We start from the raw sequence: 13,391 nt of genomic DNA, 5'->3' as shown, positions 1-13,391 counted from the left end.
TAAGTAAAACAAGAACAAGTTTTTCAACAGTTCTCATAAAAAGACTGACTAAATTCCCCTTCTTAAATCAGGGTTGAAATGACATTTTGACACGTTCTGAATAGCATGCCACTACAGATGCTATCTTTAGAGGAAAAAAAAAAAAAAAACAACAACCCTGATTTTCAAATCTATCCTGGTGATTAAAGATCACATGGAATGTTTAGCAAGAAGAAGGGCTAGCCATGGTGTCTTGATTCATTGAATTACTTCTCATGAAGAGGTGGCCCATGATCTCAATTGTGCAGGGTGGGCACAATTCATTGTCCTAATAGACTATGTCCTGGGTTTGCACAGTTGAAAATCTACGGCAAGCAGTCAGCATTCTTTGTTTATATGCATTAAGTGTGTGGAAGGCCATTGGTTAGAATATTTCATTCTAATAAGTGGAAGAGAACTTTTCTTAATATGTAATTTCTAGTTCTTCCTTCTCATCTATATTTGAACTATCCTGAGGCCAATTTATTATTTCCCTGTTATAGAAATGTGCTAAGATCTATAATCTGCAGTGTTCTATTTATAACACAGTATGCAGAATGTCAGAAATGCTTTCATCTGAAAGCCCCACTACCCACCCCCACAACAATTTCCCTCTGCCACTGCCCCCCTCCTCTTTTTTTTTTTTTTACCTCATTCCCTGTTGACATGACTGCAACCACTGGAAACTTATTAACTTCAACTTCTGTGACACCTACAGTTGCCAGAAGACCAATCTCTGAGGGGCCCATGTGGGTTCCTTTGGCCAAAACGCATTCCCCTCTTTTAATGTCATGTCCAATAGGTCTGAAAGTCAAAGCAGAACCATTAGCAGTATGACTAAGAACAATATTTTCTCAACTCAGAGGGAAACTTTAGTGTCAGTGAAGGAGGACACTCAAGGGGGAAAAAAGTTAAAAGATGAGGCAGGAACAGAACAGTAAAATGAGATTCTAAAACGCTATACCTTTTTAATTAACAAAATTAAACCACACAATAGAAGACAGAAATAGATTTGTATCTACTATTGCTAAACAGGAATATGTTACTTTATGCTTGAAAATTATTTGACAAATTGCTTTGTACCATATTATAGTCAAGAACACCAATTGTAAACTTTCTTTGATGCAAGTCAAGAATTTATATGAAAACAGATTTAATGCCATTAATGATAAGAGACCCACAGCTTGTCAGCTTTGTGGTAAGAATAATGCTAATGAGGATACAGTCATGGAAATAATTTAGGTTGGTCCAGCTCTGCAGCCACAGAGGTCCATTCATCTTAGCCTGTTGCCAGAGGAATGGGAGAGGTATAGCTTTGTTACAAAATGTTGAACAAATTAGTACTAATGGAGTCAGAGAAAACATATTTCATTGTAAGTAAAAGTATTTGAAGTATATGCACCACTTACAGTAGGACAGTAGTCTCAACTATGTATACAAAGAGTAGCACATTATCCCATTATTACTGGTAATCAGTAGACAAGGGGCTATCAGCTAATTATATAAAGATTCAACTCAAGGATTATCTAAGTTAGTATCAAATTCTGGACTATCAAATTTGGATTACCTAGGAGTACAATTAACTGTGGATTATGTAGGCTCATGCCTCTACTCTACCTCCGTCTCATGTTGCTTTTGAATATTTCATTTGCCTTTATCAACTTTACAAAAAAGTAGGTAGAGCTGACATGGTATACAGAATTCAGGAAATTAATTTTGCTATTAAAGCCCTGAAAGCTAATGGTTAATTGACAGAGCTCTGCATTTATAAGCCAAGGTTTCCTGAATTCATGGTCATGTTAGAAACAGAAGTTAGCTCTCCACTCTCTATGTTATGAACTTACCTGATATCTTGGCCTGGCCGAGCTTGTACTAGAATTCGTACTTCAAGTTCCTCAGTGCCCTATGAGAGCAAGTCATGTAATTTCAAATAGAACAATCTAACAGAATTTTGATTAACAGAATTTAACTACTTAATTTAACTACTTGCTTTATCATCAGATAGGCCTAGAATATATAAACATATAGAGGAACAGAAAACCCTTTGTTAAACCCTTTGAACATGATGAATTTCTACCACAGGTTCCCAAAAAATTAGGTGTAATGTCAAGGAATGAATGAATGAATAAATAAATTTAAAAACATTTTCACTAATTCTCATGCTTTAAAAAATGTACCAATTCAAATATTGACTCTTACTTTTTAAGTAGCATTTTCAAGAAAAAACAAAAAAAAAAATGTAGATGGCTACCTTAATAGATAGAGAGAATGTGTGTGGAGATAGCTTGTCTCTCCTGTTCCCATAAATTATAGGTTAAATACTATGCTGAGGTTCCCAAATATCTGGAGAAATTTCAGTGAAGGACTTATAGTTTGCCTGGTAGTAGATTTCTATAAATCAATTGTGATCATCATTTTTACATTTATGGGCTGTGAATAACATTGTGGCACTGGAACTGTGTCTTGTCATCTGGCAGAGTCTGTGGATGCATGTGTTTTGGATTTCAATGCTCTGCTGGCTTCCCTGATGCTAATAAATCTGTTGGACAGTTTTAGCAGCAGGGCAATGTGATCTGTATGCCAAGAGTTGAATTTTATAAGCCTTACTTGTGGGAAGGTGATTAAAAGGAAAATCTCCAAATCAAGAAAAGAGGGTGTCTCTCAGCTGGTCAAATTTTACTATATACCCAGCTGAGAAGAATATATATTTATTTTTAACTCTAAATTTAAAAATATAAGATATCTTAAGCTTCTTCACAAAACAAGTAAGAGAGCCAGTCATTAAAACCTCAGTTGAAACTATTCTTTTATTAATGACTGATCCTCTGGTTTCAATAATTGCCAAGTTTCAGTGAGATAAAAGTCCCCCTGGACCAAAAAAGATCCCACGGTCCTTTAATCTAGGCAATAGAGGGGAAATTCGCATAAATTTAATGTTTCTAGGCTGTAATCTGGTGGCACAGATTTTCTTGAATTATAGAAAACCAAAGCTGAAAAGGTCACTTGGTTTAAAAACCTGGCTTAGTGGAATATTCAAGAACTTGCCCAAGAGTCTTTGTTGAATTCTTCTCTGTTAAATTCTCCTTCACATTTTATCAGAGCTAGTCTCAATGAACTAATTTCTCAGCTAGAAGATATGTTAACAATTAATATCTCTGCTCTTCTATCTTGAGATAGATTCTTTCCTTGTTTGTGTGTGAAATTTCTTGGATCAAATGTAGTTCAAATTCTGCTATAGTCACAGTAATGATCATAAAAACATCTATAACAAAACATTTTCAAGACTTAGGCCATTCCTTATTTACTGGAGGCCCATAAATAACAACGTAAGATCCCAACATTACCAAAAAAAAAAAAAAGGGTTAATTTCATAAACATTGCAGAAAATGGGCATGACTTATAATATCGTCATAGGAATGGAGCCATAAGACCTGGTGATGACGTACATCATCAGATTCCCTGATAAGTTCAGTATCTTCCACTTGTACTACTGCATCAGCACCGCAGGGGATTGGAGCACCTGTTGTAACCCGCATGACTTGTCCTGGCATTACTGTCTGAGTTGGCTGCAAATACAAACATATAGGAAAGAGTTGATTTACTTTGCTGCTGAAAAGGAAAATTCAGCAGGAGATGCAACAGTTTTGGAAACAAACCATAAAACCCAGTCTTTTTTTTGGGAAAATGTAATAAAAGTCACAAGTAAGTCCATTTACACCAAAGAGGCTTTAACCTGATTTAAGGTAATGACTATTTGATGTCTTTCTTGGCCTTGTTTTCCTTTTGAAGAACTGCCACTTACATTTGCCACTATTGTCTCTCCCTCAAATAATGTGAATTTTCTTAATATATGTAAAGTGATTTGACAGTCTTTTAAAAAATACCATGCAATATGATTTTATGAATGACAATTATGAAAAACCAGCATGTTGATCATGTACTGAAGTTCTGATGTTTGAGAAATGCAGTACTTTATTAACCAAAATTTCGGTTAAATAAAGGCGAGCCAGGAAAATTACTTTAACTATTGTTCCTGAAAATCTTTCTAAAGTATATTAGTTCACCTTGCAATTAATAATAAAAATTTAGCAAATGTAATTAAATATTTAAAAATGATTCCAGTGTTTACAATGATTTGGGTTAACCATTATATCCAAGATTTTCATTGTCTGAACTCTCATATGGATGGTAAAGAGACTGACTATAGGATCTGCCCTGCAAAATTCTCCCAGTATAGGAAAAAGCGTATTTCTGTCAGATCCATCTAATACGTTTGCTCTGGCCTCAAAAGAATCACTTGTCATGGGCCATGATTTAGGTCAGAGTTGGGAAAAGGGATGCTTTAAATTTCCCCAAAAGGAAAATTCTGAGATAATATTAACTCCCCAATAAAAAAGGTATCTTTTCAAAGATATTTGGTTCTTTTAGGTTACAACAATGAGACTATGCTTAATACTACTGAGCTTAAACATACTACTAAACACTTAAAAATGGTTAAGATGATATATTTTATGTTATATATATTTTTTTACCACATTAAAAAAATTAGGGAACGGTTAAGGAAAAACATCCTTCCACTAAATGTACAATCAAAGTATTACTGGAAATGTATTTGTTAGAAAAGCCTTTAAAAGCTTATCTCCATGATATTATTGCTGTGACCAATACCACCAGTAGCTAATATTTCTGAACACATAATCTGTGCTAGGCTCACTGTTAAGTGCATTATTATATTCTTGAATATAAGCGCTACAAAGACAGAAATTTGTTTCATTTTCTGTTTGCCTCTCTAGATCACATCATCATTTTCCATTCTGTGCTGTGGCCCAGAGCGCTTATCTCTATGGAATGCTTCAACCAGGTTCCCAACACTCTGGCTTCTGGTTAGGTTTAGCCAGTGGGAGGGGCCAACAAGAGATCAGAGAGTAGGAGAAAGAGAAGTAGAGTTTTTATTCCCCTTGCTGTTTCCCTGCTGGGCTAAGTCTGGTGATGGCTATGTCATTTCCACCTCTGACACCATAGCTCCTACTGGTGGCTGTATCCCACAGATATGAATCTCTCCAGGTCCATGTACCACGTCTCCCTTCGCCCCTTCAGCTCTGTTGCTCACACCTGAGGGCTTCACATTCCTTTGTTAGTTTCCCTTAATCCTGTTTATATCTTGGATAGAGTCTTTGCATTAATCTTCTTTAACCATTCCTTTTCCAGACACATTTATTGCTCTAGCATCCCAAAGCCTAGAAAGTGTCTGGCACAAAGTTGGTAGTCAATAAATATTTCTAGAATGAATAAACATGCATGATCTCGTTATCACAGCAAATACATGAAGTATGCATTCTTTTTGGCTTACAATTCCAGTGTTCTCCCTGCTTTTTTCCCACAAGTCACTGGAGAAAGAGCTTCTTGGGATCAGATCTGGCATTTGAGCTATGCACTTTATATCCCCTTATTCTGTTATTTAAATAAAAGACATTTCAGGCGTATTCAGAATTGCTACATTCTCACGTAATTTTCTACCAAGACAATGAATAGAACAACAACAAAAAAAAAAAACCTTACGGCCCAATGCATTAATTTTTTTTTCAACCCTAGATACTACTTATTATCTGGTGTATCTCTCAATCCACTAAACATGACCATTTTGCAGTGCAATGATTTCTGATGAAAAGTATTAAACTTTTGATATGACATACGTGCTTTTTAGTGGAGATGCCAATGTCAAAATTATCTTCTGAGGCCGCGGAATAAAAATATTTAATATAGGCCTAAAGAAGCTCTTTTTTCTTTTCCTTTTCTTTCGTTTTTTTCTGAAAGTGCCTTTCTGGTTAAGGCAGAAAGTGAATCCCAAAGTGAGTTTCAGAGCAGTTGCTTCTTAAGCTGAAGTGTGTTGGCCTGGAGCCCTGCCTCAATTTAGTCCCATTCAATGTACCATATTCTGTAAATTTGCTTTAAGTTTTACTGTGGTTGTTCCTGTAATTTACTCTACTTCTTGGCTTAAACAAACTCTTAAGTATTTTTGTGTGGCTATTAAATAAAAAATTTGGCTCCCATCCAAGGCCATTAATTCTAAGTGGTGGGTGGGTGAAGAATTCCTACCAGTTCAGTTATATTAAATCTAATGTAAAAGATATTATTGGATATACAAAAACATTTATATATCCACTTAGACATATAAACTGCAACTGAGTTAAATCAAACAAAAAAACTCTAGCAATACATGAAGTACTTCCTTTAGATTGTTAAGACTAGTAACTAATTCTTTTTTATTTTTATTGATATACATACCTTATATACTTTATGAAAAGTAAAAACTATCAAAATCTTGATTTTCCTTAATAGAGGTACTGAATTGGATTTTTTGAACTTTGCCTAATGATAGCACTTCATAATTACGTAACTGAAATTGAAAGTGTCCAATGCTAATCAATGGGACCAAACTCTAAGTGATTCAAGATCAAGTATTTTGATACACCAATAAAACTGTTGTAGATCACTGCCTCAGTGTATGCAATGGCACCCAAGTGCTTGAGTGTATGTACTTTCAGTAAGTGAGCAATTTGGCTCCTCCAAGATCTCTCAGATTGCTATAAAGCATGTCTGTGTATGATACATTAGTTATAGATAAAGAATATCAAAGATAACTTGAGGAAAAACCCTGTATTCTTATATAGTTTTGGTCTTATTTCCCATCAAACTTTTTTTTTTACATTTTTTTTTGAGTTACAGTCATTTTACTATGTTGTGTCAAATTCCAGTGTAGAGCACAATTTTTCAGTTACATATGAACATACATATATTCATTGTCACATTTTTTTTTCCGCTGTGAGTTACCACAAGATCTTGTATATATTTCCCTGTGCTATACAGTATAATCTTGTTTATCTATTCTGCATATGCCTGTCAGTATCTACAAAAACTTTCATAAGAACTTATAAGAAGCTGGTAACTTTAAAGTTTCACAACTTTTCTTGTGTTCTTATTTATCAGCTGGAAGTCTTAACTAGTAAATAAAGTTTAAGGGACATAAGGCTCTTAACAATCAGCTACCCATCCTTAAGTATACTAGGCTATGATTACTACAAACTATTTGCAATTTCCTAATTCCATGCAATTTTTCAAACACCTCTGGGTCTTGACCTATATACTATTTTCTGCTTAGAATGTTCCTTTCTCATTTCTGTTTTTGTAAAACTTCCTTAGGCCCAGCTCCTATATCATCTGCCTAACCCTTCTAGGATGAAATGCTCTCTGTTGTGCTCCATAGCACATGCCTGATAGCATTAATTAAACACTTAATATATTGTGTTATATTTAATTACATATGATATATTTAGTTATATATATTGTGCTTTATTTAGTTATATTTATAGTCTGTCTCCTTTACTAGATGTAAACTTGTTAAAGGTAGTAACCATGTATTAATTGATCCCTAGAACCTAGCACAGGGCTTGATACAAACAGTAGGTATATTTGATAAATGTTAAACAGACTCAATTGAAGATCAAAGACGTTCTCCTTGAATAATTGATATTTTGGGGCTTTGTTAAAAAATGAACGCTTTAGATGTCCATTGCTGATGGAAATATGTACCAAGAGGTCAAGTAAGTTATGAGGTCACAGTGTAAGTCATTTATGATAAAGGGACTCAGGCCTAGTTGTTCTTTTTTGTCAGGAAAACAGTCATGAAGACCAAAACCAGTCTGTTTGGTCTGTTCTGTCCACAGTATGCAGAAAGATCTAATTACTTTAGTGCCAGGCTTAGCTTCAGAGGCCTGTACACAGTACCCCTCAGTGCTTGGATGGAGAGGTGAGGGAGCTAGGGTCACCACCACCAGCACCATCCTTCTCCTGTATACTTCCCCACCCCCTCTCTTTTCTTAGTACATATGGGAGTACATGCTAAGGCATGGGACATAGCTTTTGCTCAAACAGTCCTATTTATTTATTTATTTATTTATTTATTTCCTTCTTTATTTTTATATAATGTTTATGAGTGCTTGGTGGTAGCAGAAGAGAAACATGCATTGGTCTTCCTCTGGTTCTAGTTAATAAGGAAGGAGCTCTTTTATTCAACTTTCACAATTCATTGGATTAACTACACTCTCTTCTTCCTCTTAAACATAATGATGCCCACAGCACACTTTAAGTTTGAGGTTGTTAGCCTCTTGGATACCTGTAAATTATTTGTCTAAGATTCAGTTGAGGTTGTTCTCAAACTTGTTTGTGCCAGTTTGTGGCAATAGTTGCTAATGAATTAAGTTATTTAAATAAATATTACATAAACCAATAACATATGAGTGTGAAAAGAGTTATTTTTCCCAATAAAAATTAAGTTAAACCTTTGAAAAACTTATTTAAAAAAGCTGTTAAAAAGAACTGTCAAATTAAGTGTGGGTGAAGCAACTGTAAAAAAAATTGTAAAAAATATAATAAAAATCTAGAAGAATTCTAAACTTAGATACTTTGCAAAGGTCCTTAAAATTTTCTCCACTTTAAAGAAATCAAAACTGGAAATCATATACAATACCTTTTGGGTATAATTGAACAAGAAAGACCAGATAGAGGTTCAAAAAGATACTTACTAAAAGTCTTGGCTCTCCATCAAATTACTGACAAATAAATGTTCATTTATTTATGTTAAATTTATATTTATTTTAATAATAAAAGATAATTTCTCACTTCGACTTATTTCCAATTAGATGGCCAATTACTTGTCTTAAAAGCATTAAACAGGAGGATTTCTATTGTACTTCTACTATGGCCCATTAGTGCTTCATTTCTTAGTAGAAATATACATATTCCTGCTCCCTGGTTAACTCCCTAATGAGAAAAATTAATTTAAGTGATTAGCTAGAGAGATTAAATAATCTGTTCCTTCTAAATTTCCCTGTTTGTAACACAAGTCTTAGAAGACCACTTAGAAGCTGTAGTTCTATTTAGAACATTAATGTTTATACAGGAAGAAAGATTCATTCAATGCAGGGCTAGAAAATGCTTGTGGGGCATGTCTGAGACATACTAACAATACCATCCCGTATATTAATAGACTCAGATTCTTTCAGTTAAGAATAAATTCACTTGGTTCTTTCTCATGGGAACCATCCTTTAATCTCTTTGATAATCTGTCTAATCCTTCTCTAAAATTTCCATTACAACAATGGCAGAAGTCTAGAATTAGATGCTGAAAGTCCATGAAACTAAAATCTTTCAGGCCTTTCAGGCCTATGAACCTCACCTGTTCACCAGCTTGGGATTCCCCAATGATGAAACGATCTCCTGGGCCATCAGCAGCTGTGAGATGAACAGAACCAAGAACAAACATCAGAATAGACCTATAGCAAGGAATAAGAACCTAGTGTTGGAATTCTAAAATTTGACTCAAGTGATCAGATAAGGTTTCAGGAAAGTGGAGTACTTTTCTGACCTCCTTGTTGAGACAATGGCTTTGTTACTACTGGTTTGATCTTTGGTATCCACAGCTCACAAGTACCAACAGAAGTGGTCCTAATCGTGCCCTTTCTTGGTGTCTCTGGAAATGGTTTTCCTGTTGCTCCATTATTTCCACTTCTGTACTTTTAAATAGGAAGTTCTTTTAGCCTATCCTACTTAATAAATACCACCTTATCCATGGGTATATATGTGATGTGTGTGTGCACACTTCTAGAGAGGTACATATGAAGTAGGAAGTGAAGCAGAAAGAATGTATATTCTTTTCTTTATTTGACACTCGAAGTAAATGAGTTATGGAATGAAGAAACTCAGGTAGGAAAAGCTAATAATTATCTTGAACAAATTCTGCTTAGTGGTGGAGCTAGGACTGAAATCCAGTCCCTGAATTTCCAATATGGTATATATTTTTTATGATGGATCAAAATGTTATTTCCTAATCAAAATACATAGGCAGTGCTGCATCACAATTTCCACTGACTGTTTATTTTTAAATCGGAAGAAACACGTTCAGAATTGAGACGGAAAGAAATTCTTATCCATTATTTTTTCTACATACAGTATATTAATGGCTAGATGAAAAAACATTCCTGGAGATAAATGTATTCAGAAAGGTTTTCTTCACATATATTGTGGATTTCAGACCAAAACTACTGGCGAGGCAATGTCTATATGTGTTTTATCATCATGACCATTACCTCCTTGTCATCTGCACACAGCAAAGGTTTGGGGGCACATACACAGAAAAGGTAACATTGTTTATATGAATAATTTAATCATATTTGCAGTCATGCTGATAAATAATAAAAAGAAGTATTTCTCCTCTTTTAAAGAGGACATACAAAATCCATTTTTTCTTTATGTGACTACAAAGTGGTATCTTTTTCTGAAGGTTTATACACAATACTGTTTCTAACAAGCCATTTTTTTCTGCAAATGGCTTTGGTTAACCTGAGGTGAAGAGGAACAAAAATTAACATTGGACTTCAGACAATACCACAGAGCTACACTAATCAAAACAGCATGGTATTGATATAAAAAACAGACATATGAATCAGTGGAACAGAATACAGAGGTCAGAAACAAACCCACAAACTTTTGGTCAATTAATCTTTGACAAAGAAGGCAAGAATGTACAATGGAGTACAGACAGTCTCTTCAGCAAATGGTATTGGAAAAACTGGACAGCTGCATGTAAATCAATGAAGCTAGAATATTCCCTTACACCATACACAAAAGTAAACTCAAAATGGCTTAAAGGCTTACACATAAGACAAGACACTACAAACTTCTTAGAAGAAAAGATAGGCAAAACATCTGACATAAATCTCAGCAATGTTCTCCTAGGGCAGCCTACCCAGGCAATAGAAATAAAAACAAAAATAAACAAATGGGACCTAATTAAACTTATAAGCTTTTGAACAGCAAAGGAAACTGTAAGCAAAACAAAAAGACAACCTATGGAATGGGAGAAAACATTTACAAAAGATGAGACTGACAAGGGCTTAATTTCCAGAATATATAAGCAGCTCATACAACTTAATAACAAAAAAACCAACAACCCAATCCAAAAATGGGCAGAAGACCTATACAAGCAATTCTCCCATGAAGACATACAAATGGTCAATAGGCACATTAAAAAATTCTCAATACCGCTAATTACCAGAGAAATGCAAATTAAAACTACAATAAAGTATCACCTCACACCAGTCAGAATGGCTATCAATCAAAAGTCCACAAGCGATAAAGCCTGGAGAGGGTGTGGAGAAAAGGGAACCCTCCTACACTGTTTGTGGGAATATAGTTTGGTGCAGCTGTTATGGAAAACAGTATGGAGATTCCTCAAAAGACTAAAAGTAGACTTACCATGTGATCCAGCAATCCCACTCCTGGGCATATATCCAGAAGGAACCTTAATTCAAAAAGATACATGCACCCCAATGTTCATAGTCACACTATTTACAATAGCCAAGACATGGAGACAACCTAAATGTCCATTGACAGATGACTGGATAAAGAAGCTGTGATATGTTTATACAATGGAATACTACTCAGCCATAAAAAAGGAATAAAATAATGCCCTTTGCAGCACGATGAATGGACCTGGAGACTGTCATTCTATGTGAAGTAAGCCAGAAAGGAAGAAAATACCATATGATATCACTTATATGTGGAATCTAAAAAAAAAGACAAACAAACTTATTTACAAAACAGAAACAGACTCACAGACATAGAAAACAAACTTATGGTTACCAGGTGGGGGGGAGAGGGTGGGAAGATCGAGATTTGCAGATACTAACTAACATATATATATAATAGATAAACAAATTCATACTGTATAGCACAGGGAACTATATTCAATATTTTGTAGTAACTTATGGTGAAGAATATGAAAATGAATATATGTTCATGTATGACTGAAGCATTGTGCTGTGCACCAGAAATTGATATAACATTGTAAACTGACTGTACTTCAACAAAATACACACACACACACACAAACATTGGGTGTCTTCTATGTACTGAATGTTATATCCTGTACTTTTTAGACATTGTCTCAGTTAATAAACTCTTGGCTTTCTTATGTTTTTTGCAATCCTATTATATTTTCAGTGTTCACGTGTAAAAACAAGAACATTGTAGTTTTCCTGCAATGGTGTTATTATGCTGCTTTCATGGGTTCTTTTTTCTTCTGAAAAAAATGAAATGATTTAAAACAGACATAGAAGTCATTGCTTCAACAATTACGAACATTTTGCCAATTTTGTTTCCTCTATCTCTTTCTATATTTCTTCTCTATGAAGTTGTATCTGACTTTCCTTCCTTCCAGAGTCACTTGGTGAGGATGAATATTACCTCATGAAACTTACTTTTGTTTATATATATGCATGGATATATATATATATATTTATACGTATTGTATATGTTACATACATATGTATGTGTATATCATTAGCTTGTGATGTATGACGTATGTCTGTATCTCTTTTGTTTTCCCAGTGTATTCCTGAAATAACTCTAATTATGGTTTCCTGTGGTATTTGTAATCATTTGCTTATTTGTCTCAGGGAAATTCCTGGTACTTGCTGAAGAGAAGGTATTAAGTAAAAGTTCAATATGCGAAGTATTCAAATGTTCAATAAATGAATGAGTGTGGCTCCTAAGAATCTTTTTAGAAATATGCATGCATGAATGAACAAATAAATAATATTTTCCAGCACAGAATGCTGTATTTTGAATGCCTCCCATTTTCTGCTGGTCCATGGTTTTCTTCAAAATGTGAGTCAACATTCACCATCTTTAGAATGTTCAGAAAGATTGCTCTGATTAATCCTGTGTAACTTAGATTATATCTAGCATAGTGCCTAGCTCATCACTGATGTTCAAGAAATATTTGTTAAAAGAATAAAGAAATGAATTTGGCATTTCCATAATACTAAGGTGGGAAGTCTGTACACTGACTTTTACATATTTAGTACTGTACTTTGTAAATTTTCTTAATTTCATAAATGTGTATGTTTTATCTCTTCAGGTAGATAATGAGTTCCTTAGAGGTAGGGATCACTTCTTTTCTTTCTTTTTTGAAACACTCTGCTCTTCAGTCTTCCTCCTGTTTCTTGTTCCCTCACTCAACGTAAATGCACATACACTCAAAATGCTCTATCAATGTTCTGCACAAAGGTGCCAAACAAATATTATTGAATAATGAGTGACTAGAGATAATCTGGGGCAAGGTGGTACAGAGTGTCAGGGAGGCCAATAACTGAAAAAGCCCTTAAATGATTCTAAGAAGCAAGGTCCTTTGTTATAAGTAAGGTGCACTACAGGGGAGGGAGTATGTGCTCACTTTATGTTCTCCACCTTGCCCTGAAAATTTCCACCTGGGAAACATGCCTCTATATTGCTGGCTAAAGAAGGCTCAGTCA

The 13,391-nt window shown here is 34.6% G+C and overlaps 1 protein-coding gene across 9 annotated transcripts in view; it reads right to left on the bottom strand.

Moving 5' to 3' along the window:
* Window positions 1-13,391, bottom strand: part of GPHN (gephyrin) — a 425,260-nt gene that overhangs the window by 68,995 nt on the left and 342,874 nt on the right. For all 9 annotated transcript variants that reach the window (XM_032482212.1, XM_032482207.1, XM_032482209.1 and 6 more), the window contains 4 exons: window positions 9,254-9,309; window positions 3,465-3,584; window positions 1,863-1,921; window positions 669-822 (listed from right to left, as the gene is read on the bottom strand). In XM_032482212.1, the coding sequence (XP_032338103.1) occupies window positions 669-822; window positions 1,863-1,921; window positions 3,465-3,584; window positions 9,254-9,309 (389 nt within the window). The remainder of the gene's footprint in view (window positions 1-668; window positions 823-1,862; window positions 1,922-3,464; window positions 3,585-9,253; window positions 9,310-13,391) is intronic.

The sequence above is a fragment of the Camelus ferus genome, chromosome 6 (assembly GCF_009834535.1).
Source record: "Camelus ferus isolate YT-003-E chromosome 6, BCGSAC_Cfer_1.0, whole genome shotgun sequence".
Lineage (NCBI taxonomy): Eukaryota > Metazoa > Chordata > Mammalia > Artiodactyla > Camelidae > Camelus > Camelus ferus.
The sequence above is the reverse complement of the archived record's forward strand: the minus strand, read 5'-3'. Positions and strand labels throughout refer to the sequence as shown.